The sequence below is a fragment of the Ascaphus truei genome, chromosome 9, assembly GCF_040206685.1.
Source record: "Ascaphus truei isolate aAscTru1 chromosome 9, aAscTru1.hap1, whole genome shotgun sequence".
Taxonomy (NCBI): Eukaryota; Metazoa; Chordata; class Amphibia; order Anura; family Ascaphidae; genus Ascaphus; species Ascaphus truei.
The window spans coordinates 13,807,891-13,833,547 of record NC_134491.1 but is presented as its reverse complement, the minus strand read 5'-3'; the positions used below and the strand labels follow the sequence as shown (position 1 = coordinate 13,833,547).

Genomic DNA, 25,657 nt, shown 5'->3' with positions numbered 1-25,657 from the left:
GGGGGGGGTCTTGAGTACTGGAGTTGAGAACCCCTGATCTAGATGAAGCTTATTGTTAGATCATGGAAAAAGAAAAACATTGTATCTTTTGAGTAATTACAACTGCTTACACCGTATCCCTATAACCACTTGGAACCCCCTGGGAGAAACCAGCATTGTGGTGAAAGGTTCCTGTTCGCTGCCACTGGCCTGTAACTCTCAGCTATGTCAAACTCCGAGTTTGGGTTTCTTTTAACACCTACTTTCTTTAACACTGTCTGTACACAATAATTGTAAAGCAGGTATGATCCTACAATGTCATTGTAAACCCTGTGTGCGTGCCAAGATGTCCTTAGTGCCATTAGACTTATCATTTAGAAATAAGCTAGTGAAGATCGTGTCGGCTGACCTTGCAGAAAAGTCTCCTCTAGCGAGCAGTGGGGGACGAAGGTAACTCCGGTTGTGTTCTGCTTTCTCTTTTTTGCAGTATGGGGACCATCAAGACTTCCTTTGGCGGCTAGCTCGGTCCTACAGTGATCTATGTGAGATTACAGAGGATACGCAGGAAAAGAAATCCTATGCCTCCGATGGTAAGGAAGAATGCATCTCCCCCTTCCCAATTCCATTGCAGTGCTCATGGCCGAAGCTTGACTTGTATAGAAAAAAAGAGGGCCGACATGTTACAGAACAAAAGCATAGGCTGTAAGTTATGGTGGGTGGCGTGTACTTTCAGCAGCCCCAGCTTTCACACGAACCCCCAACTCGTCCACAACCGCATCTGCAACCTAAACAATTTGGCTTTGCTGCGGTCTGTAGACGAGGAAGAAGCAGAAATGGAGGTATGAGGGGAGCTTTCCGCCTCGCATCATTTATTAATGTCACAGAAACTGCTGGCGTGAGGCTTAGAGTTTGCCTTTAGAAGCATCATTCACATTTTCATTTATTTATAACAACATGTATATAGAGCTCTTATCCAGGGCTTTGTACATTAGTTAGTAAAACTGCAGTGGGGTTACATATGGAACATTTCATGTGATGAGCATAGTCATTGTTAACATGTGGTGGGCAGGGGTGGGAACAGTATGGTCGCACTATGGGTTTGGTGCACTGAGCGCTTACTTGGTTGTGGGCAGGGCTCTGGATTGACAGGAATTGTGTTGTTTGCATTGTAATGGGCCTGACAGTGGGGACACATTTGGGGAGATTGGATCTTTGATAATTGTATATCAATACATTTATGCATTGATTACAAAATAGGATATTTTGTTTTCTTCCCTCTACTTGATCTTTGTGTTTTTCTCTCCTCCTACCCATCTGCTAGTCATCTAATCATTAAGCCATGCTATATATGTCTCATTAATGCTCCCTTTGTTTCAGCTTCTCGCCTGCTCTGTTCATTTTTTTAAGCTACTGCATGTTTGTCTTTGCTTTCCTGTACTTCCGTTATCTTTTAAACTTGCATACCCCCGAAAGCTCCTGTCCCGTCCATGTTTCTACCTGTAAAGAGGGAAACCCAGCCCCCCCCGTACCTCGCTACTGCCATAGTGGGTGCATGGAACAGCCTCCCAGCGAAGGCAATGTATGCCAACACACGAAAGGGACTCAAAATACTTGTGCTGGGAAAAATACTTGTGCTGGGAAAAATACTTGTGCTGGGAAAAATACTTGTGCTGGGAAAAATACTTGTGCTGGGAAAAATACTTGTGCTGGGAAAAATACTTGTGCTGGGCACGAGTATCCTGAGTGTGGAGAAGAAAACAACAAGGATCATTTGGGGTCGGAGGCGTGACAGCATCTTTAGAAAATGGGGAGTCTAGGTGGACCGGGGTGGTTCTTATTTGCTGTCCGTCTCCAGCTTCCCAATTCCTGAAGAGGGACCTGCAACACTTGGCACAGGAGAGGTTTTAGGCTTACTGAAAAATATTGCTATTTTGGTGGAATTTGAGGAAGCCCATAGGTCCAGCGTCACAAACCTGTGCTAAGCTTTTGCACACTCTTACTCCCGTTCTTATGAGTAGTAACATAGGCGTGATCTTACCACCCCTTTGTGGAACTGGGACATAATTTGGCATTATTAGTTGTAAGGAATATTTCACGTTTTGCTGTAATTGCTGGTTGCATCTAAAGTAGAGACTCTCTTGTGGTCTCAAATAGTGATTAAAGGTTTCCTGTGTTTGTAAGTAACAAAATATACATGTACGATGCATCACTTAAAGCAGCATTACCTCCAAAATCAAGCCTTTTTATTTGTACCTGTATGACCCAGGGGAGGGTCCCCCCCGATCTGAGCCGCATCAATCAGTCTCAAATATAAATATATATATATATATATTATTATTATTATTTATTTTTTTTAAACTTTTGCCAGTGCTTGCCAGGAAAAACAAAGAAAAGCTCTGGGGTCACCCAATCGGAAGCTGCAATGCCATGATGGCTCAACCCAGCGGCCATTGTATTTCTCCCAGACAAGCATTTCTAAATTCGATATCGCAGGAACCAGGGGTGACCGTAGCTTGGGGTGTTACAGTTTCGGTCTGGTGTGCAAAAATACACATTTATCCGCAATGGATGACCACGTTTTGCTTAGTGGAGCTTTGCTTGCAATCACTAAGTGATTTTGTGAGTGTCAAATGTCAAGGAAATGTGTAAAAACATTTCTGTAGTCTGTTTTTTGGTGGTAGTCTCCTATGTTTAGAAGCATTCATTTGGAAAGGAACAGAAACTCCCCTGGTGTAAGCGTCTGATAAGAGAATAACTGGGTTTGTCTGCAGGGAAAGAAGAGGCCGAGGCCGCACTTCAGAGAGGAGACCAAAATGCTGAATGCCACAAATGGTATGTATATCTTCACATCTGTGCGTGTGGGTGAGGGGGTTGGGGGGGTCAGTATTCCAAGTCCTGTTTAACCTCCAGCTTCACTGCAGACATAACACAGCACAGAATGTTTCCCCACATTGTTAAAAGGCTGATCTGTTCAGGCTTTTCCCAGAAGATTTCATTGTTTTCTTTTGCTAGGAGGGACTAGTTGGTGAGCAAGACAGCTAATCAAGATTAACTGTTTTTACTCAGCTAGCGCCAGCTGATTAAGTGCTATGGCAGCTTTAACAGGATGCCTGCAACTTGTACATTCAAGCCAATGAGGCAGAAATTCTCCTACAGTGTATATCCAAGTGTCACACCTCCCTTACAATAGGAATACAGCAGGGTGAAGCTTTAGGCTAAGGCCCCGCTCCCAGAGTCAGCGCACCTGCGCTGCTGACAGGCGGTGCGCTGAGATACACAGACCGCGATCTGCGGTCTGTAGGGAGCGGGAGCCGGAGCGGGAGGTGGGCGGGAGGTGGGAGGTTTGATCGGGAGGTGGGCGGGAGGTGGGAGGTTTGACAGGGAGGGGGGGCGTGGCTTGAGCGGAGGGACCCGCTACTCTCCCCCCCCCCCCTCCCTCCCTCCACGGACTCGGGCTGGAGCTGGAAGGTAAGTTTAAACACACACACGCAGGCACTCATTCATACACGCGCACACACACACACAGGCAGGCACTCACACACTCATACACACACACACGCGCGCACACACAGGCAGGCACTCACGCACTCATACACACACACAGACAGAGGCAGGCACTCGGGCACACACACACACACACACACACACACACACAGGCAGGCACTCACGCACTCATACACACACACAGACAGAGGCAGGCACTCGGGCACACACACACACAGACAGGCACTCACGCACTCAGACACATACACACACACAGAGAAAGGCACTCACCTGCTTTCACTCCACACTCCTCCCCGCTCCCCGAAGCCTCTCCTCCTCCCGAAGCCTCCCCTCCCCATTGGCTCACAGCCACACACGTCACGCGTCAACGCTAGCGATCACCATTCTCTGGTGTCTCCAGCGGCTGACGCGCGACAGCGTGTAGTGCTCTGTGCAGCCAGTGGGGACCGGGACCGGCTCGCGAGGATTCCCCTGCTGGTGGGGAACTCGCGACCCGCCGCCCGCGCCAACGAGCGCAGCGGGACCGAGGCCTTAGGGGGAGGCCACTGTTTAACTGGACTTGTGAAAGACGATTGCTGACATGCTCAATGTTTAGAATCGTGAGTATCTGCAGTTTAAATGCTGTATAATGTACCAGAGATTACGGCATGTCCTGGAAAACCTCTGCGTGAGATGCAAATGCACTTAAAGGGTCATGCTCTTTATTATACCCTATGTAGCAGCACCCACAGAAACCCCAGAATAATTCTTCAGAAGCCTTGGGCGGCAGAGTTTCTCTGTTGTAATACTGGGTCAGAAGTTTGCATTTGATGTATAACCCCCATATTCTCACCGCGCTCGCTTACTCTCATTCACCATCTCTTGATGCTGGTTAAGGAGCAAAGCTAATTATATACTGCCATTATCTTCTCTCCTCTCAATGCCTGTTGTCACGCAGATAAGATTTCACTTTGTTTTTGTAACTGTTCACAGCCCCCAATTTTGGGCAATCTCTCTGCTCACAGCTGTTGACAATCTTTCACCACCAGTGAATGAGCAATTAGAGCTCTTAAAATTATGAGATGAGATGTATGTTACTTGTGTTTAGCAGCTTAGAGCAAGGGTACACAACTCCAGTCTTAAAGACCCCCCCCTCCCCCCTAACAGGTGAGGTTTTAAGGATATTTCAGCACAGGTGGCCCAGTCTTCTGGGATATCCTTAAAACCTGACCTGTTAGGGGGGTCTTGAAGACTGGAGATGAGCACGCCTGGCTTAGAACACGGTTAGTAGTTAGCTATATTTTTAGAATGATGTTTGAAATATTGCAGCTTTATAGATGTATTTGTCTTGATGGGTTCATGTACAGACCTCGCCGTCACAAGTTCTAACCACCTATGTGTATTTATTTAAAAAAATTTTTTAATGCTTTGCGCGTTTTGGTAAAGGAGACCAATCAGCGTGCAGGGATCGGTGTCGTCATCAAAAAATGAAGTTTTCCTTGTTTTGGTCATTCTTACAAGCTTTATCTTTTCACATCAAATGGAAAACCGCTCATCTAATTTAATATAACTGGAAATGCCAACATATCCGGTGCATATAGGGATAACATATTCAAGATATGCAACAAAAGAGGGGCGATAACAGACATCTCCCCAAGTACCCCATTTCCTGCACACAGTGTATACTGTATACACATACACGATGGGGCTCAGTGTTCCCAATAATAACTTGTCAGGTGATCATTAGGCATCAATCACATATAGCGACTGCTCCCATCATTGTGGAAGGAAAGACACTACTAAAAGCCATGTAATGGCTAGAAAATAATACATTCTTTAATGGGAAATAGTGCGGCTGTGGCCTAACATTGGTGTGGACTCTGGGCTATGGCTACAGCTTCCTGCATTTAAATCAGTCTAGCAGCTATCGGTGTATACAATCTATATGCATGGCCTATTTCAGGTAGTGATTACTATATACACCATTAAGACACAAGTGGATATAAGGGAGAGTTTGAGTATCGGGAGCTTTACTATCTGTTATCATACACTACTTAGGGTATCAATGACTCATTGATACCCTATCATCACTGTTTTTAACATTTGGTATTTTTATTTACACTGTATATTAATACTAATATACAGTCTGCTTTCCGCGCTCGAGCTGTCCAAAATCTTCTATTGAAGTCAATCACCCCTTGCTGCTGTGTGTGTGTGGAGCACCTCCCCAAAACACTCCTAAGAAGGGGACTCCCAACAGGAGACCCCAAAAGACAAGAAAAAATACACACACAGCGCACCGAGGATTAATGTAAACCCAATAAGGACTGGATGTATAACCATAAAATAGAACCTACAATTAGAAATGGATAGTTTAAAATGTTTTATTTATAATAAGTCTAAAAGACCACAGACATAAAAAATGCACACAATACAAACGGTTAAAATTCCGTTCTAGTGCTGCTAAATACACACACTATACATGTGTTATATACATGGTAAACAAATGACACACGTATATGACAAGCCCTGAGTTGCATGATTTCATTTATTGAACCACAGAATAGATGACATTATACAAGCTTTAGGACAGGCCTGCACAACTCCAGTCCTCGAGGGCCGCAAACAGGCCAGGTTTTTAGGATATCCCTATCTCAGCACAGCTGGCTCAATTAGTGGCTCAGTATAACTGAGCCACTAATTGAGCCAGCTGTGCTGATTTAGGGATATCCTGAAAACCTGGCCTGTTTGCGGCCCTCGAGGACTGGAGTTGTGCAGGCCTGCTTTAGGACATTGCTGGGCTCTTCAGGTATCCGAATTTAACAGGTGTGAGTTACAAACACCAAACATTCTCAAAATTACACCTTTTTTCGTTTCCTGCGGCCCTGACTAAAAAAAAACTCATTCTACATTGATCTGGATTGAGTTAGAAAGAGAGAATGCCAGGGTATGGAAAATACAAGTGTCCACCCCCCATAGAGCATTGTGCGATGGCCACTGGGTGTATGCCTATTCTGTGAACCACTTGCAAAGCAAGGAAAAAAGTATCCACACACATCATGATTAATTAGTCTGTCCACCCAGTGTGGTGGAATTAAAGTATGTAACCCTGTCACTGCAAAATAAATGTCAGTATAATAGTCCATCAAAGCGTGCAAGCCCTTATGTAATCAGTAACCTAACTTCTGCATTTCTACGGGGCTGTGTTTTTAATTTACTCTACATTTTGAAATTCCTTGCAGAAAATGTTAGAATTTTCATGTATTGATTTCCCCCCATTACATTTCACATAGGCATAAATAAGACACTAGTTGCAAAGTCTCCTCCTTTCCGTTCTATTGATATCCTGCGTCTGCAACCGTGCTGTGTCTGACTCTCTCTTGCAATGAAGGGGTAAATGTCCGTGAGAGTACAGTTCGTTATAGATATTGTTGCTTTCTTACACATATAACTGCCTTTATTTGCCAGGGATGTTGTGGTTCTTGTGACGAGAGAATAGTCTGTGTAACTGTAGTTCTCCCAAAGGGCTTTCATAGCTCTATACCGCATTGAACAAATCTGTTCAATCTTCTTTTGTTCAGCTCGGATATTGCCAAGTTTTTAATAACACGGACTCCCATCAGTATTCAGCTGTTAGTTTGCTTCTAGATGTATATATTCTAAAGCAGGGGGGCTCAACTCCAGTCCTCAAAAGCCCCCCACCCCCCAGCAGGTCAGGTTTTCAGAATATCCCAGCTGCAGCACAGGTGGCACGGTTTTCGACAGCCTCTGATTGAGCCACCTGTGCTTAAACTGGGATATCCTGAAAACCTGACCTGTTGGGGAATCTTGAAGATTAGAGTTGAGCACTCCTGTTCTAAAGCAGGGGTGCGCCCCCCTGCATCCACTCCCCCGGTACTCGCGCCCCCCTTACCGGCCTGTCGGCGTCAGTGGGGTCATGCAACGTGACGAAGTATACCCAAGTACTCTGCCTTATGCCTCTCTCAACAAGAAGATGCCTCAAAAATAACAATATACAGGCCGATCTGAATGTTAACACATTTGCTGGGGTTTCAGGCACCTCTGGCAGAGACTAGCTAATTGCGCACGTACATTGGAGGCTCAGAAGCCCAACCCCAAAAAAAGGTTAATCCAGAATATTCTGTACATTATCTGCCTCACTCACCAGAGAAAAGGAAGCAGCAGCTGTTCCAAAGATGCAGTGATCGGGGTGACGCTGTAAAGCTGTCAGTGGCAGATATTTTCCCTGCCAATGAATGTTGTTGTGGGTATATTTTTGCTCCTGGAGGATTTCACCAGGATAAGTATTCGCTGACCTGATATATTGTTTTTTTGTGGGGTTACATAGCACAAGACCCTCGCCTCGCATTTGCCTTTCGAGGGGCCCTGGTATATAAATATATCTAATATTATATTATTTATTTCTCTGCTTGTAGCACGTTTGGGGGGGGGGGAAGAGTCTGCTTATCAATAATATGAACATTAGGGGCCATATTTGCCAAGCAGCCTTTTGCCATAAGGCACGTTCCACTGGAAGAGACTGTACAGCTTGTTCTTATGGCAAAAGACTGCTTAGTAAATATTGGTCTATATGTCATCATTTGCATTAATGATCGCCATGTTTTTTTCACTCCATCATGCAGAGGGCTCTGTGTCCACCCAAACGCCATCTCATCAGAAGATTTCTATCCAATCCTTGTTTCCCAAAAATGTGTGTGTGTATTCCGGCTCACGATTCTCTTGCACGCCTGTAGAAAACACAGATTTGGAAAACAAGGACTGGATTACACTCCCATGACATCCTGGGGCTGGGTTGTTAATACTGTCCCAGACGGGTGTCCCTTGATGGGGGGGGGACCACTGTTCTGTTTATTGAGAGCAGTGTGTATTTTCTTTCTGCAGGTGAGTTCCGAGCTTGAGGTTACACAGACACAACCCCCTACATATAATGGGATTCATTCCTCAGTCTGAAGTTTAACTGCTGGCAACTTTTCCAGAGGCCTCGTTAAAATGTAAAAAAAAAAAGGTTTAAACTGCAATAAGTTGAGCACAAGCCTCCTGTGTGCTTGTTAAAGTGTCAGTCAGCCGTCGCCCAGCGCCTCACAGCAGATGTTGTTCTCAGTGGCAAGGGATCCCAAATAATTCTGCCTCTCCCACCTACCCTGTAGTTTTGAAAACACAGCACACATTTTATTGCTCATCTCAAAGCAGCATTTCATGTTCACAGTCCCCTGAGAAATGCAGCATGCATTAATATAAAGTGAGGCTAAGTGTGCAATATAACTCTTCCGATAGTGTTTCCACCTGACAAAACAGGCTCAAGTTTTTAGCTCTTCCAAAGGGGCCAGCACAGTAATACAGATTTCATTAAGTACGTAGCGGACTTCTCTGGGCTTAATAAACACACAATCCCAGCAAGCTCTAACCCCAGAACCCACCACATCCTATGTATGTATTTATTATATGTATGTATGTATGTATGTATGTATATGTATCAAAAGGAGTGCTCCTGAGCGTGGCCAGATGTATACAACAGAAGATAAAAATACCCAATGCTACATTCAATGTGACAAAATACATAGTTAAATACTTCAATGTTCGTATTCTCATGAGTAACAGTCATTTAGTTAAAACCTTTGGCCAAAGCGTTATAAGCCTGCAGCCACGTCACGGCATGCCCAGTATGCAGCCACGTCACGGCATGCCCAGTATGCAGCCACGTCACGGCATGCCCAGTATGCAGCCACGTCACGGCATGACCAGTATGCAGCCACGTCACGGCATGACCAGTATGCAGCCACGTCACGGCATGACCAGTATGCAGTCACGGCATGACCAGTATGCAGCCACGTCACAGCATGACCAGTATGCAGCCACGTCACGGCATGACCAGTATGCAGTCACGGCATGACCAGTATGCAGTCACGGCATGACCAGTATGCAGTCACGGCATGACCAGTATGCAGCCACGTCACGGCATGACCAGTATGCAGTCACGGCATGACCAGTATGCAGCCACGTCACGGCATGACCAGTATGCAGCCACGTCACGGCATGACCAGTATGCAGCCACGTCACGGCATGACCAGTATGCAGCCACGTCACGGCATGACCAGTATGCAGCCACGTCACGGAATGACCAGTATGCAGCCACGTCACGGCATGACCAGTATGCAGCCACGTCACGGCATGACCAGTATGCAGCCACGTCACGGCATGACCAGTATGCAGGTCCTAACCCTACCTGTGAGAATTCTTATTTACCTCTGCAGGGGAGGGAGAATGGCCTCAGTGGGCCTGTCCTGCAGTTACATGGGAAAACCTGCTACTTAAACAGTGAGCTTAAACCCTGGGAGGAGGGGCCACTAACTTCCAACCAACTGATTCCAGTTGAAAATTAAAATAAGCACACAATCCCAGCAAACACCAACCCCAGAACCCACCACATCATATGATGTTGGCTGCAGGCTTATAACGCTTTGGCCAAAGGGTTTAACTAGATGACCCTTTACTCATGAGAATAATAACATTGAAGTATTTAACTATGTATTTTGTCACATCGGATGTAGCATCCTCTGGGCTTAAACCTGCAACCCCCTCAAAAAAACACGTATGTGTTATGATACAGCCCTGCTCCCCAGCTGCAAATATCTGTCTTTACTTTTCAAAGTGAAGAATAGGGAGGAGGAAAGTGTGTGTGTGTGTGTGTGTGTGTGTGTGTGTGTGTGTGTGTGTGTGTGTGTGTGTGTGTGTGTGTGTGTGTGTGTGTGTGTGTGTGTGTGTGTGTGTGTGTGTGTGTGTCACACTGTTTAACAAGAGACTGTTTTTTAGCTGGAGCTCTGATTTGTTTTACAATCGCACTCGTAAACCATTAGAGCACGGATGGCCAATTCCAGTCCTCAAGGGCCACCAACAGGTCAGGTTTTCTGGATATCCCTGCTTCAGCACAGGTGGCTGTATCAGTCTGTCCAAGACTGCACCACCTGTGCCGAAGCAGGGATATCCTTAAAACCTGACCTGTTGGTTGCTCTTGAGCACTGGAATTGGCCGCCCCTGTTATAGGACATTAGTAGCGTCAGACCTGGAAGACTTGTTATTGAGATTTGTCCGTAGCCAAAAGTCCCTTTGCAAGGTGTGAACGCACACACACACAATGCAGCCCAACTCACATTTCAACTTCAAAATGAGGGGATAACGTGGTCCAAAAAGCGAATGAAAATTGCCTTTAGCTTCCCTTTTGTAGGGACGCTTAAAATAGCAGCGAGTTCCTAAAAATATCTTCATAACCCAACCATGGTCATTATGCCTGATCCACCTGTGCTGAAGATGGGATATCCCTGATACCTGGCCAGTTGGTGGCCCTTGAGGACTGGGGTTGACCACCCCTGCATTAGAGGCTCAGCTTGAGCCGATTCCTCTACATTTCCCCTCCCTGCACTCCCTATATGACCAGCCCATGTTACTGGTCCAAGCACACAGCACCAGATTTCTCCTTGTGTAATGGAATATAAGAGCCGGGCTCGGCTTGCTTTTCTTGGCGTCAGACCCTGCTGTTTGTGACAACAATATTGGAAGTAGTGTCACTAGCCGGGGTCTACAGAGAATGCTGCAGGTGCCGATGTGACACTCCTATTTTTACTTAAACCCTTGCAGCCCTGGAATGCAGTGTAGCACGTAAAACCCCTTTTTATGAGACTTTTAAGATGGCGGCCTCCATCACCATTACAAATCCCCGTATTTTAGCACTTTTGGTGCCGTTGAACTTTCGAAGCACAAAAGGAATTGGATGTAGCATCTGCTTCGGTGAAGCTAAAGGCGTAGTCCAGGGGTGGCCAACTCCAGTCCTCAAAGGCCACCAACGGGTCAGGTTTTTAGGATATCACTTCAGCATAGGTGGCTCAATCAATAATTGCATGGATATCCTGAAAACCTGACCTGTTGGTGGCCCTTGAGAGCTGGAGTTGGCCGCCCCTGGTGTAGTCGCTCCAGAGCAGCAGTCACAAATATTCAGCACCCTTGTTTTTTGTTTCTTAAAACCTGCTCCAGGAGAAATGGTGAATGTTTATCCTACAAAAGTCTACAAACATAGAAAAGAGAGCTAGCGTGAAAAGGGCTTTTGAAAGGTGACATTTAAAACCGTGAAATAGGAATTTACCTTTCCAAATGCTGCCATTGTGAGTGTATAATGTAGCTGCAACTAGTCTGCTTCTTGCCAACCAGCCTTGTAGGAACTTCAGTGGACATATATATATATCAGAAAATAGCCGTGTTAGTCCAGTTGCGATAGTGCAGAATAAATGAGTTCAGTATTAGGTGATACCTTTTTTATTGGACTAACAATTTATGTCATAGGACAAGCTTTCGAGAGTTCTCTCTTCTTCAGGTCAAGCAATACTGATATACAAAGGATTCAATGGCTAAAACAGTGTGGAGAGTGGGAAAAAAACAACAGATATTTACTGTAGATAAGGTAGGGTGTTAAGTGTTTGAAGCCAGGGGACAGTGTCAAAGAAAGGTGGGGAGGGGAAGGGATGCTGGGAGGGGGGAGAGAAAGTGTGGATAAGAATAGAGGCAAGCAGGATAATTACAAACTATTTTGATAGGGTGTGAGAAAACCCATGTCCGCATAAAGTCCTTTGGTTTTGGTGTCAAAGAGTCTTGCCAAGATCCCACAGCCAGTCACAACCATAGAACATTCAATGTTAAAGGATCATACAACTGCACATCCAGAAATATATAGTAGACTAGCTGAGAGCCCCGGCGTTGCCCGGGATGTTTGTGGTGTGGGTGGGGAGTGGTCCACACGGCCCATGTGCGGTGGTAGTGCTGCTGTGGCTGTACTGATGGTGATTGTATCGGTGTGCTGATTTGGGAGGGTTTGGTGCTGATGTGGGGGTGCGGATGTGGGTGTGCCGATGGGGGAGGTGCAAAGGTGGCGATGTGTGGGTGCTGATGGGGGCTGAGAATGACGGGGAGCCGAGAATGCCAGTGTGCTGAGGGGGCATGGGATACCGGTGTGCTGATGTGCTGGTGCTGGGGATAGTGTGTGTGTGTGTACATGTTTGTGTGTATACATTGTGTGTGTGTGTGTGTATATATACATGTGTGTGTGTGTGTATGTGTACATGTGTGTGTGTATACATGTGTGTGTGTGTGTGTGTATACATGTGTGTGTATGTATACATGTGTGTATGTATACATTGTGTGTATGTATATATTGTGTGTATACAACATGTTTGTGTGTGTATACACATGTGTGTGTATACATGTGTGTGTATACATGTGTGTGTAGGTATAAATGTGTGTGTATGTATACATTGTGTGTATGTATATATTGTGTGTATACAACATGTTTGTGTGTGTATAGACGTGTGTATACACTTATGTGTATACACATGTGTGTGTGTGTATACACGTGTGTGTGTATACACGTGTGTGTGTGTATACATGTGTGTGTATACATGTGTGTGTATACATGTGTGTGTATACACACCGGACATCCAGGCAGGCAGGCAGGCAAACATACAGTGCTTTCACTAATATAGTATAAGATATATATATATATATATAGAGAGAGAGAGAGAGAGATTGAGATTTAAAATAAGAGGGGGGCTCTACACTACCAGAAAATGTGTGCCGATGGGGGAGGTGCAAAGGTGTCGATGTGTGGGTGCTGATGGGGGCTGAGAATGACGGGGAGCCGAGAATGCCAGTGTGCTGGGGGGGCATGGGATACCGGTGTGCTGATGTGCTGGTGCTGGGGATAGTGTGTGTGTGTGTACATGTTTGTGTGTATACATTGTATGTGTGTGTGTGTGTGTGTGTATACACATGTGTGTGTGTGTGTGTGTATGTGTACATGTGTGTGTGTGTATACATGTGTGTGTGTGTGTGTGTATACATGTGTGTGTATGTATACATGTGTGTATGTATACATTGTGTGTATGTATATATTGTGTGTATACAACATATTTGTGTGTGTATACACGTGTGTGTATACACATGTGTGTGTATACACATGTGTGTGTATACACATGTGTGTGTATACATGTGTGTGTAGGTATAAATGTGTGTGTATGTATACATTGTGTGTATGTATATATTGTGTGTATACAACATGTTTGTGTGTGTATAGACGTGTGTATACACATGTGTGTGTGTGTATACACATGTGTGTGTATACACGTGTGTGTATACATGTGTGTGTGTATACACACCGGACATCCAGGCAGGCAGGCAGGCAGGCAGGCAAACATACAGTGCTTTCACTAATATAGTATAAGATATGATTCAGTGCAACAAATGTGACCAATGTTGCTACATTGGGGAAACCAGCCAAAAACTACAAGGAAGAATGAATATGCACAGACACTCTATACTCCATCACGAAGAAGGAAGATACTGCTCACCTGTGGGACATCACTTCTCACAACCAGATCATTCCATAAATGATTTAAAAATCAAAATCCTCAATGGAATGTTTAAAAGCACCCAAGAACGGAAAACATTTGAACTCAGAATGATAAGACTCTTTGACACCAAAACCAAAGGACTTAATGCGGACATGGGTTTTCTCACACCCTATCAAAATTGTTTGTAATTATCCTGCTTGCCTCTATTCTTATCCACACTTTCTCTCCCCCCCCCCCCCCCCCCCAGCATCCCTTCCCCTCCCCACCTTTCTTTGACACTGTCCCCTGGCTTCAAACACTTAACACCCGACCTTATCTACAGTAAATATCTGTTTTTTTTTTTTTTTCCTCCACACTGTTTTAGCCATTGAATCCTTTGTATATCAGTATTGCTTGACCTGAAGAGCTTGTCCTATGACATAAATTGTAATACTGAAGAACTCATTTATTCTGCAATATATATATATATATATACACACACACACACACACACACACACACACACACACACACACACACACACACACACACACACACACACACACACACACACACACACACACACACATATATGAGTTCCTCATGGGGAAGATTTTGCTTTAAATGTGATTTGAATTTCCAATACGCAGAGGAGAGCGTATGATCTCGATTTTCAGCTTGTTTAAGAATGGGTGTTCAGTAGCACTGAAGGGTACACTGAGCTGATGGCAGTGGAACATTTAATAGGTTCAAACTGGATAATTTATGCCTTTAATGCATAACAAAAACAGACCAGTACTGTATAATCTTATTCAAATATTTTTGAAGTCTGACATGTTTGATTTGTTTTCAGTTACAACATTCGTTCTGAAGACGAGTTGTTGTGTGTGAGGAAGGGGCTCATTCTCACATAGGTAGATGAAACAATCCGGTTTACCAACTGTTCCCTCAGATATAAAAGCTAGTTAGGAAGCTGACTATTCTAATTGAACTTGGTAAAACCTACCCTGAACTCTCATGGTTACATTGATAACAGACTATGTATGTCAGGATATACTTAATTTATTTACTTTTAAAAAAAAAAAGCTTAAATGTATGCAATTTATTTTGAAGTCATTAAATACTTGTGATTAATCTTTTAAATATCTCTGGTATTAATTCATTTCCCCTCCTCCCCTCCTCTTGAGTGGGACTGCACAATGAGATGTTTGCACGTTGCTGAGTTTCATTGCGTGAGTGCAGTGGGAGAGTATTTGATTGCACGCCGTGACGGGATCGTCCCCCAGGACAGGAGTTCCGTGCAGGTTAGGAAAAGAATAAATGTCCTGGCAGTTGAATTTACTTCCTCAGTAGTCTGCATTCTATTCTCCCCCCCCCCCCCCACACCTGTCTAAAAGATAGTCACCCAGTGAATCAATGTGACCACATCATTAAAACGTGTGTGTGTGTGTGTGTGTGTGTGTGTGTGTGTGTGTGTGTGTGTGCGTGTGCGCGCTCATTCATTTTTTGCAAGCTGACTCTGATTTTTCTACATATGCTCTATATTGCATTTTGAGTCTGTAAATTTTATTGCAATGACTTTCTATCAGCTAACTTGAGTCGGCCTTTACAATGACTGCTTAGTACCTCGCAGTGACTGAGTTTGAGGTTATCACTTGCTGGCATACACTGAGCATTATGTTCCTATATGTGACTGTACCATGTGTTTGCATATATTAGTCAGCATTACATCTCATGTGTTTGTACTATTACAGCAATTGCTGAATGCAGTATACAAAGGGGTACATCTTCCCTAGGCGCATATAATTATTTTTTGCCACATTTCTCCTACTCTTTCCTGTAGAGTGTTAGTTTGGAGGTTTCGTGGTTACCATTATTTCCAGTCTGGGTATGTTCTCCATTTTGACATGGGAACCATACCATTTGGAGTTTTCCACTTATATACATTTGCATGCTATTTATGATGAGCTACCACCATTTTGGGTCCTACTGGATATAGCCTCTCTGATTTGTCGGGAGTTGTACAGGGTGTCCATGCCATACTTTTTAACTATTTTTGTATTGTTCTTGCGTACATATCATGTGAAATTTAATCAATTTGTGACTATTTTGGTACACCCGTGTGCTCCATTGGGATACTTTTCTTTTGTGTCGTGTGTGTATATGTGTGTATATATGTATAAAGTAAATTTTGGTGGGTAAAAAAAAAGTGACAGAAAACCTCCACAGCAAAGCATATAGCAAATGGAAATATTACTGTATGCACATTTGCATGTCTTAGACCGGTTTGTAACCCTGCCTTTCACCATTATCATCCAGCACACAGCGTTTCCACTGCAGCAAGGGATTCTGGGAAATGACATGCAAATGAGCACAAAGTGCCACCTTTTGCTTCAAAACCATTTAACATGGTTCCCTATAGGCTTAAGCTTGCTGCATGGTCACAGCTTTGAGCACAGCCAGGGTTAAGATGCATAGCCAGCAAACCCACCCACAGACAGCTGTTTCGACCTTAATGTGGTGTATATATCTATCTATATCTATCTATCATCAGCCGGGTGTGTTTGTGGGAATCTATGGGGAAGGCCCGCGGTGAAAGCATAATACCAATTCCCTTTCCTGAATGTGATCGGTTTCCCAATTCTTAAACATCATCATCGTCCTCCGAGTAATACAAGAAATGTCTCTTGGGAAGCTCTCGGCGCTTGCTGTAGGACACGAACCTTCTGGAAGGGAATGGGTTATAGCTGTGAAAACCAAGATGCTTTGTAATCATCATCTTGTGTATTTGGAGATGTTCCCGGGTTCAGTCACCCTCGGCAGGCTTCCAGATGTTTTCTAGTGGCTCTCTTTATCCAAGTACCAGGCTTCATACATCTTCTCCTTAAAGCTGCAGTTCAGGCAATATCCTGCATGTGTGTTTTTTTTTTAATAAATCAGTTCTGTAGTAAGAAAAAATACTTTTAGCATTTTCTGTTTTAAAAAAAACATCTTTAAAAGACCAATTTTCTTGTATTCTATTTTAACAGCCATTTGCTAAGGCACTGCCCCTTCATGTCCTGTCACAAGCCCTGGCACACCCCTCTGTCAGCCCTGCCCTCCCTCTAGCACATGTCAGTGCAGGAGTGCTCATGAATATTCATGAGCTTCCACTGAGTGACAGAAGCAGAAGAAAAACAGATCCCTTCACTAATTGTCACCAAATTTTGCCGATCAATACATGGAGAACGAATTGAGCTGCAGCTATACAGTTCTTTAGGTAATTAGAGATTGCACACATGAAACTATTGAAGTAAAAAAATTAATAAAAAAAAAAAAAAAAAAGACTGAACTGCAGCTTTAAGGGTTGAGCTGCGAAGTTCACGTATTCATATAGCCACTATTTACTACATTCACTATATTCACATATTTATTTATAAGCACTTAAAAGGGTTAATTATATCACTGCACCTCTATTAGAAGCGCCTCACAACTTTTTTGCACTTCAGAAATCTCAAACAAGCCTTTGACTTCCCTTTTTTGGCAAATATTGTTATGAAGCAGGATTGCACAAATACGTTGCAATTGCCTAGATTTGCAGTAGCTGATACCGGCCGATTCAGTATCTTTGTATAGATCCTACATACTATATTGTTTTTCTCTATTTTAAGCTCCAGGTATCTCCCGGTTTTCTGAGATACTCAAGGCTATATTGCAGATGTTCCCCTCCCCTTTAGGGAAATTAAAATGGCCACCAAATCTGGCTGGTTAATATCTCGCAAACCAGGGGTTCACTGAGCTATAACAATAAACAAACCTGCATTTCAGCCCCATTTTGGGAATACAATTTTAATTAGAAATGTGGCTTTCTTCCTAAAATGTTTGTATTGTACTGAGCTGTATTAGTATTATGTGGAACCGCACTGTGCAATATTGTTTTACCATCAGGTATTTGGTCAGGAAGCACAGGTATAAAACCCACATTGAACATAATCTATTGGAATCTGTGGTCCGTGTCTGGTTGTATTTGACACTGATGATTTTGGTATTTGTTAAATACACACTATTCTATTTTTAACAAACTTGCAGTTCCATTGTATTGTTTAGCAATATTTTATTTCGTTTAAAAAAACACCTATCTCTTTCTGACTTCAGGGCATAAATCTTTCCCAAATGATTGCCCACCTTTAACACAAAGGTGGGCAACTCCAGTCCTCAAGGGCCAAAACAGGTAAGGTTTTCAGGATATCCCGGGTTCAGCACAGGTGGTGCAGCTGAAGCCTGAGGCACTGATTGAGCCACCTGTGCTGAAGCAGGGATATCCTGAAAACCTGACCTATTGGTGGCCCTTGATGACTGGCGTTACCCACCCCTGCTTTAATACATGTTTGAGCCCCCCAAAATGCTCCGCCTTGATTTCAGATGGTATTTATCTCGCTTATGAGGCCTGCTGTGTTGGGCTCACCTTCTGTGCATTCTAGAATTCGAAGCATGATGAATGTCAATTTTTATTCTGTTCCTCCTTTCATGTCGATACTCTTCTACAGACTCTTTGTTCTAATTTATCTTCGTGCCCTGTGGAGAGCGGAAATAGGTCTGTTACATTATCACATATCCTAAACGCTCCTGTCCCTGCATTGCACAGATCAGCATATTTGTTCAGCTGTACGAGGCCGTGAGAAAAAAAATCCTTATCTTTGTTTCTGGATTCTGTGCATCCTTCCAAGATCTGCACAAGTACACAGTTCTGTGACTTGCAGGGGAGCAGACTTCTCTGAACAGCAGGGTTGGAGAGCAGGGGAACGGCTAGACAAATCGCTTTAGCTGTGAGGATGTCTGGGATTGATCAAGAAGAATATGTCTTTATTTCACTAAATGGGTGGTTGCATTATATTTCTCTGAGTTTGGCAATCCTCAGCGGGCCCTATACAATGAAAGCATCTGCAGAACTTGGCATAATCCAATGCTTTATTTAATTTCACACGGCCCTACAGCGCAACCAATAGAGTTTAGTTAAATTACTTTTCATATTTGTGTTCCTTTATGTCAATCATCGTGTGTGTGTGTTTCACAGGAAGTCATGAGTATTGGGCAAAAATGTGTTTTGCACGTTGTAGCAACATCCATGTGGATTGTATGTTTCTGTGCAAAAAGGGCATTATTTACTAAGCAATAAGAAGTGTTTACGTGAATGGGATATAAAGTGCCTTACGGCTTAGTAATTAAGGCCCCAAATCTAATTTTGCAGACTTCTTTCCGCAATAGTCCGCTTATGTGATAACGAGCAAAAATGACTAATTTCGGCATAACCATTAATTTGCCTGTGACTACCCAGAATCCTTGCCTGCAACTTAACCACAGTACAACGTGACAATGCGGTGCATAGTGGAGGTTTGGGGACGCTTGGCCTTGTGTAGATGTATTTATATTTATTTTGTAAGTGCTTAATGGGGCAGCAAATTTGAATGTGATTTCAACTTGTCGGGTCTACCCTACATACAGTATGCTTTACTAAATCAAACAGGAATGGTTAAACTGCACCCGCAAACCAATGCTGTGCTTGATTACACGGATTTATTTCAGCCTCAAGATCTATGTTCAAATCCAAATAAATTAGATTAAAAAAAACACAGTTTTTCTCTCTTGCCGTCCTCTTGCTTTGTAATATTAACCTTTTCCATGACAGAGGCCAGCAAATGTATTGCAAAGCAAACGGGTTCGCTTGCTTTGAGGGTTCAATGTTAAATTAATATTTCACCAGCAGAGGAGGATGGAAGATTGCTTGTGTTGGCTTCTGCTGCCCTGGATGTTTGGGAGCAGAGACCCCCGGATCTCTTGCAACCTGGTAACCCTACATGTCTCCTGTTGTGCTTGAATGGGAGTCAGCCAGAGTGCAGCGCTGAGGAAAGGGGCTGCAATCATTCCTTGTTAAGAAGTTGACCTTCCAAGGTCGAGTGAAGGACAGAAAATGCACATCCAGCTGCTCTTGGGCCCTCTGGGTAGATCAAAATTCAGGCCTGGAGTTTCCCTGAAACCAGGCCTGTATAAATCCTGGAGTTTCATAACAATATTAAGAAATATATATTGTGATATTGATATTTCCTGCAATATACATCTGTTAGAAGGAAAAATACAGTCGTTGGATGCTTTAAATTACACTGACTTCACTCTGATGCCCACAACATTTGTATGTATACGGGTCACTTTTAAAATGGCTGCCATCATGATTGTCTTCCCTCCATCATTTCACATTTACAGTAATAGTGCTTGGAAGCCTTTACTTTTAGATCATTCCCAGGAGTCATGGGAAACCACACACAGGTTTTTCCACCTTTTCTGAAAGGAAGTAGAGGGGCCAGTGCTCTGAAAAAGTAACTTTCCAATATGTTGTCCCTTATTACCCTACCGCAATAATCAGGTAATTACATGTGTGTTTGCAAGTCATTTGTTGCATTTTTGTTTTAGGTTTGCCATACTTTGTGGGCAGCTTTCAGAGCATGAAGGTATCCAGAGGCGGATTCAAATCGGGTACATATTTAAGGTGAGTTGGGAATTTACTTTAATGTTTAAAAACAAACAAAGACATACTTCATAATTGTGAAAACATCTCGGCAGTCCTTGAATCTATTGTAAGTTTCACCTTCATGTCCCTCTAATTCATTTTTTGGGGTGGAGGGGGTAATAGTATGGTTACTATCATATTCTTTCGCCTTACAGGCGTTGAGTAATCTTTGTGTGTGTATTTCAGGAACACATTGAAAAGGCAATTTCCCTGAAGCCCAATGACTCCAGATGTTACTATCTCCTTGGACGTTGGTGCTATGAGGTGTGTATCAAGATTATTAAATTCTGATAACCCCAGGAATTTGTCGCCCTGGCAAATAGTACGTGAAGGTTTATACATCTTGTGTTGTATCTGATGATAACTCCCCAACTTTGCTTCACAGGAGCATTAATTCAATCACTAGTCACTGTGCCTTGAAACGGCAGCTGTGCTGTGTTCTACTTCAAGAAATTATAAACAGAGTAAAGCTATTTTGACTATTTCTTATACAATATTTGTTTTATAAATACAAATTGGAATCTTTTTTTTAAATGCACTTGTTAACATTTTGGTTTGTAAATATTTTTTTAATTCATTTTTAAGTACAGGGTATCACGTTTTCAACCACTGAATTTATTAGAAAGATGTCTTTTTTTACAGGGATTTGTTCTCACTGCTAACAGAACCAAAGCTGAACAGTCTTCTGCTGCATTCGGTCCGGTGTTGCAACTATTCTAACATATTTGCAATGCAACTGAATAGCAGCAGTAAGTGGCACACAGTAAGGGGCACACAGTCTTTTATTTGGTAGAGAGGGTGGCAAATCCCTGTATTCCTGCAGTAGGGCAAACTTGCTTCCATCCTGCTCCAAAAAGAGGTCGCACACTAACACACACTGCTGCTTTTGTATCCATGGTGCACGAGATTTATTAAGCATGCACGTGTGTACAGGCATACCCCGGTTTAAGGACACTCACTTTAAGTACACTCGCGAGTAAGGACATATCGCCCAATAGGCAAATGGCAGCTCGCGCATGCACCTGTCAGCACGTCCTGAACAGCAATACCGGCTCCCTACCTGTATCGAAGCTGTGCGCAAGCGGGGAGACTATAGAGCCTGTTACAAATGTGTTATTTACATCAGTTATGCACGTATATGACGATTGCAGTACAGTACAAGCATCGATAAGTGGGAAAAAGGTAGTGCTTCACTTTAAGTACATTTTCGCTTTACATACATGCTCCGGTCCCATTGCGTACGTTAATGCGGGGTATGCCTGTATATGGTTTGTCCAGGTCTCGAACCTCGGGTGGCTGGAGAGGAAGACCGCTTCTGCCTTGTATGAAAATCCTCCCGATGCTACGGTCCATGAAGCTCTGCAAAACTTCCTTAAGGTATTGTTGATCTGCCCAAGCGTTCTCTCCTCCCTCTGCTTGCACATCTGCTTTGCTCGGTAATGGCTATATCCCTTTATTATCTGTATTGTGCCCGTGCTATGTAGCAGTACAAGCAGCAAAGATTAGTGTTGATGGAAGATGTCTAGGTTAACTGCTGTGGTAGCAGATGTAGGAATGATGGCTTAGCCCAGGGGTTCTCAACTCCAGTCCTCAAGACCCCCCCCTCCCCCCAAGTTTTCAGAATATCCCAGCTTCAGCACAGGTGACTCGGTCAAAGACTGAGCCACTGATTAAGCCACCTGTGCTGAAGCAGGGATATCCTGAAAAACTGACCTGTTGGTGGTTCTTGAGGACTGGAGTGCAGCACCCCTGGCTTAGCCTAATATTTTTGCCCTATACAAACCACTCTTATTTCAACATTTAACCCCTTGTAAGTACTTCATACCCAATACACAACCATGGGTAATTTGTGCAAAAATATTGGGCTCCCTAACTACCATTGGGGCATTAATCCTGAGCGTACATCTTTTTCTGCAGGCTGAGGAGCTGACACCTGGATTTTCCAAAACAGCACGAGTTTCCATTGCCAAGGTACTTAGAAGCTGTCAGCGGTGTGTTTCTGATGTAGACTCGCTGCTTCTACGCGCGTGACACTTAAACTTCATATTACAGAAATGCAAAAGCAGAAACAATACCACAGCAGCGGTATTAATGATACTGCATGAAAGCAGATCGATCATGATCATATTTAACTCTTAGGAAGGTAGCTGCAAGTTTGTGCTCTGTTACGTTTGTGCGTCGGTGCTACTTAAATCTAACATCTTGGCTGCCAGAGGCCTGCCATGCTTTGCAAATTGCATTGCAGCCATGGAATTAATGCAGGGGTTCTCAACTCCAGTCCTCAAGACCCCCCCAACAGGTCAGGTTTTGAGGATATCTCTGCTTCAGCACAGGTGGTGCAGCCTTCAACTGAGCCGCTGATTGAGCCACCTGCGCTGAAGCAGGGATATCCTTAAGACCTGACCTGTTGGGGGATCTTGAGGACTGGGGTTAAGAACCCCTGGGTTAATGGTTTTAGCCGTCTGTATCTTCCAGCCAAGGAATTGAAGACGCCTAGAGGTTTTGTGTTGGTTCGTAAGATGACCGTTTAGGTCAGCGGTATGCAAACTGGGGGGTGCGGCCCCCATGGGGGGTGTGAGAATTTCTGGGGGGGGGCGGGCGGTTACAGAGGCCCGGCGCTCTTCCCCACTGCATTTAAATTAAATGCCGGGGGAGGTGTGGAGCCTCTGTAACTCGGTTACCTGTTCTCTGCCGAGTCTTCGACAACACGTCGCCATGCCATTGCGGCGTCAAATAACGCTGTGTGGTCATGTGACGTCACGCATCGCCATGGCAACGCCCGTCAAATTACGCGACAGGGTCACGTGACGTTATTTGACGCCGTGTCATGAGGTGGGGGTGCGCTAACGCTGGGGCTCCCGGGCAGGGCGGCGCAACTTAAGAAGTCTGCGCACCCCTGGTTTAGGTGACTGATTGTGTGAGGTCTTGTGTGTTAAGCATGTCCTGGGTCAGTATGTGTTCCTCTGCTCCTGATTTTATCCATCTGACTGGGATTGGATGGATGTGGGAAGGAGGGAACACTTGAATTTTAAACTCCCCATTGAAAATTAAAGCTTTAATTTCTGGAGAGGAAAAAAAAATGTGCTTGAAGAGAGATGACACTATAATTAGGCGGTTAGATAAAGCTTTATTATAACATGTTTATTGGCTGTTGTGTGGCTGCATGTTTGCTGAAAAGTGACAGGTACTAATGTCCTTCCAATATACTGGTAATGGAAAGGGGCTGAAACCGTAGATCTGAAATGGGTATCAAATGTAAGGATCTGGACCGGCTCAGAGAGTTCAACTCGTGTCCTTTTAATAATGAAAATCTTTTTATTTATTTTTTAACAAGGAAATTGCAGAAGGTTTTTCTATGACAGATGGGTAAAACCTCCCCGAGATGATTTGAATGTCAAAAGCAGGAGCGGTAGTGACCCACAACCTTCACGCGCAGAAGGTTTTTGCGTGCTTTAGACTTTGTATCTTTTAGTATAGCTCAGGGGTGGGCAAGTCCAGTCCTCAAGGGCCACCTACAGGTCAGGTTTTAAGGATATCCCTGCTTCAGCACATTTTATGCATTCGAAGACAGCCATCTGTGCTGAAGCAGGGATGTCCTTAAAACCTGACCAGTAGGTGGCCCTTGAGGAGTGTAGTTGCCCACCCCTGGTACAGCTTGTCTCCTGGCATTAGTGTTAGAGGACCAGTCCCCTGTAGCAGATCAATATAAACGTATTCATGTACTTGAATCTCCTTTAAAGTTAACGTATTTTTTTCAAAGAATATACCAAAAAACTCAGTTGGCTTTTAGTGAAGTTTCAAATCACGTATCTTCTAATCGTATCCGACTTTCTTATTCAACTTCCATCTTTGTCTCTCGGACATAAACATGGAAAAATCCCAATTATAAGATTATATTTTGTGATTTGCAATGGATCATGTACAATATTTCAGCCCCTGGCATCCCCTTCCTCACCTCCACCTTCCTGCGCTTTCCCTCTCCCCTACTGGTACGTGCGCGCCGCTGAGTCAGGCCAGAAAGAAGACAGTAAAGTGGAGCGGACTTCATAGTACTTGGGGAAGGGATCTCCATGCGGCATTTCTGTGTGTAATGGAAATGAATGCAGCACTTTGAAAATTAACTACCTTTATAGTGAACTCTGCGGTTCTGATCCAAGTGGAACAGTAATCTATCTTGGGCTGTGTTGTGACCTTCCTGTGACCGTTCTCTCAGGGACCTTCAGCAGCAAAAACATGACTGAATAAAAATAGTGTAAACCAAACAATTTTGCTCTGCAGTCAGTCAACAGTAACATGCCAGATCCTCACGGCCCCACTGAAAGTACATTTCATTTGGGTAGCACGTTAGGTCTGTTCCCAGCCGGAATTTATTACCGTTTTTCAACAAGTTAAGGAATTTTCTGGACCGCTATTGCCAAGTTTGTGTAGAGCAGAACGGGAAGTAATTGAGACATTGAATGTATGCCAGCGAAAGGTGCATTGGGGGTGAGTGGTTTCTATTAACAAGTGGTATATCAGTCTCACACTGTGACACTAGTGTGCTGCTGTAATAAACATGTACTTTAATGGCAAACTGTACCTAAAATGTAATAGAGGGGGGAGTTTGTACTTACACAGTCTACATCTGAATAACAGAAATTGTTTGTTGTACAGTTAAAAAAAAAAAGTATTCTAGTTTCAATAAACTATATGCCCTAAAGTAGGGGTGGGCAACTCGAATCCACAAGGGCATCCAACAGGTCAGGTTTTCAGGATATCCCTGCTTCAGCACAGGTGATGCAGTCGAAGATTGAGCTACCTGTGCTGAAGCAGGGATATACTGAAAACCTGATCTGTTGGTGGCCCTTGAGGACTGGAGTTGCCCACCCCTGCCCTAAACTATTAACCCCAATCCAAGCTAAACTGGGCCTATAAGGGGTGAGAGCTCGTTATGACAGAGGGAAATTTGCCTGGATTTTGGATTCTCCATCTCACTTTTATTCTTGCTGGTCTGTGTTTCCCGATGTTCGGGTGAACGTAATCTCTGCCTTTTTTGTGTTGGAGTGTTTTTTCTGTAACCGAATACTTCATTCTCCTTTTAGTAAGGAGCGGTCCCTTGTGTGTCTTCTGATCTTTACCCGTTACATTCCAGTGCTACAGAGACCTGGGAAACATTTCGAAAGCTACAGAGTGGTTAAAATTGGCCGCAGAAGTCCCAGAAATCACAAACGAGGTATACTTTTACCTCTGCATTATATAATACAGGCAATAAGAAATGATGCGT

General features: G+C 43.8%; 1 protein-coding gene across 6 annotated transcripts in view; it reads left to right on the top strand.

Moving 5' to 3' along the window:
• RMDN3 (regulator of microtubule dynamics 3) overlaps positions 1 to 25,657 on the top strand; it is a 65,444-nt gene that overhangs the window by 35,786 nt on the left and 4,001 nt on the right. For all 6 annotated transcript variants that reach the window (XR_012803762.1, XR_012803761.1, XM_075613423.1 and 3 more), the window contains exons 6-12: positions 467 to 569; positions 2,751 to 2,811; positions 20,298 to 20,373; positions 20,581 to 20,658; positions 21,673 to 21,771; positions 22,312 to 22,365; positions 25,526 to 25,606. Coding sequence is in view for 4 of the 6 variants with exons in the window: in XM_075613423.1 (XP_075469538.1) it covers positions 467 to 569; positions 2,751 to 2,811; positions 20,298 to 20,373; positions 20,581 to 20,658; positions 21,673 to 21,771; positions 22,312 to 22,365; positions 25,526 to 25,606 (552 nt within the window). In the remaining 2 variants the exon portion in view is untranslated. The remainder of the gene's footprint in view (positions 1 to 466; positions 570 to 2,750; positions 2,812 to 20,297; positions 20,374 to 20,580; positions 20,659 to 21,672; positions 21,772 to 22,311; positions 22,366 to 25,525; positions 25,607 to 25,657) is intronic.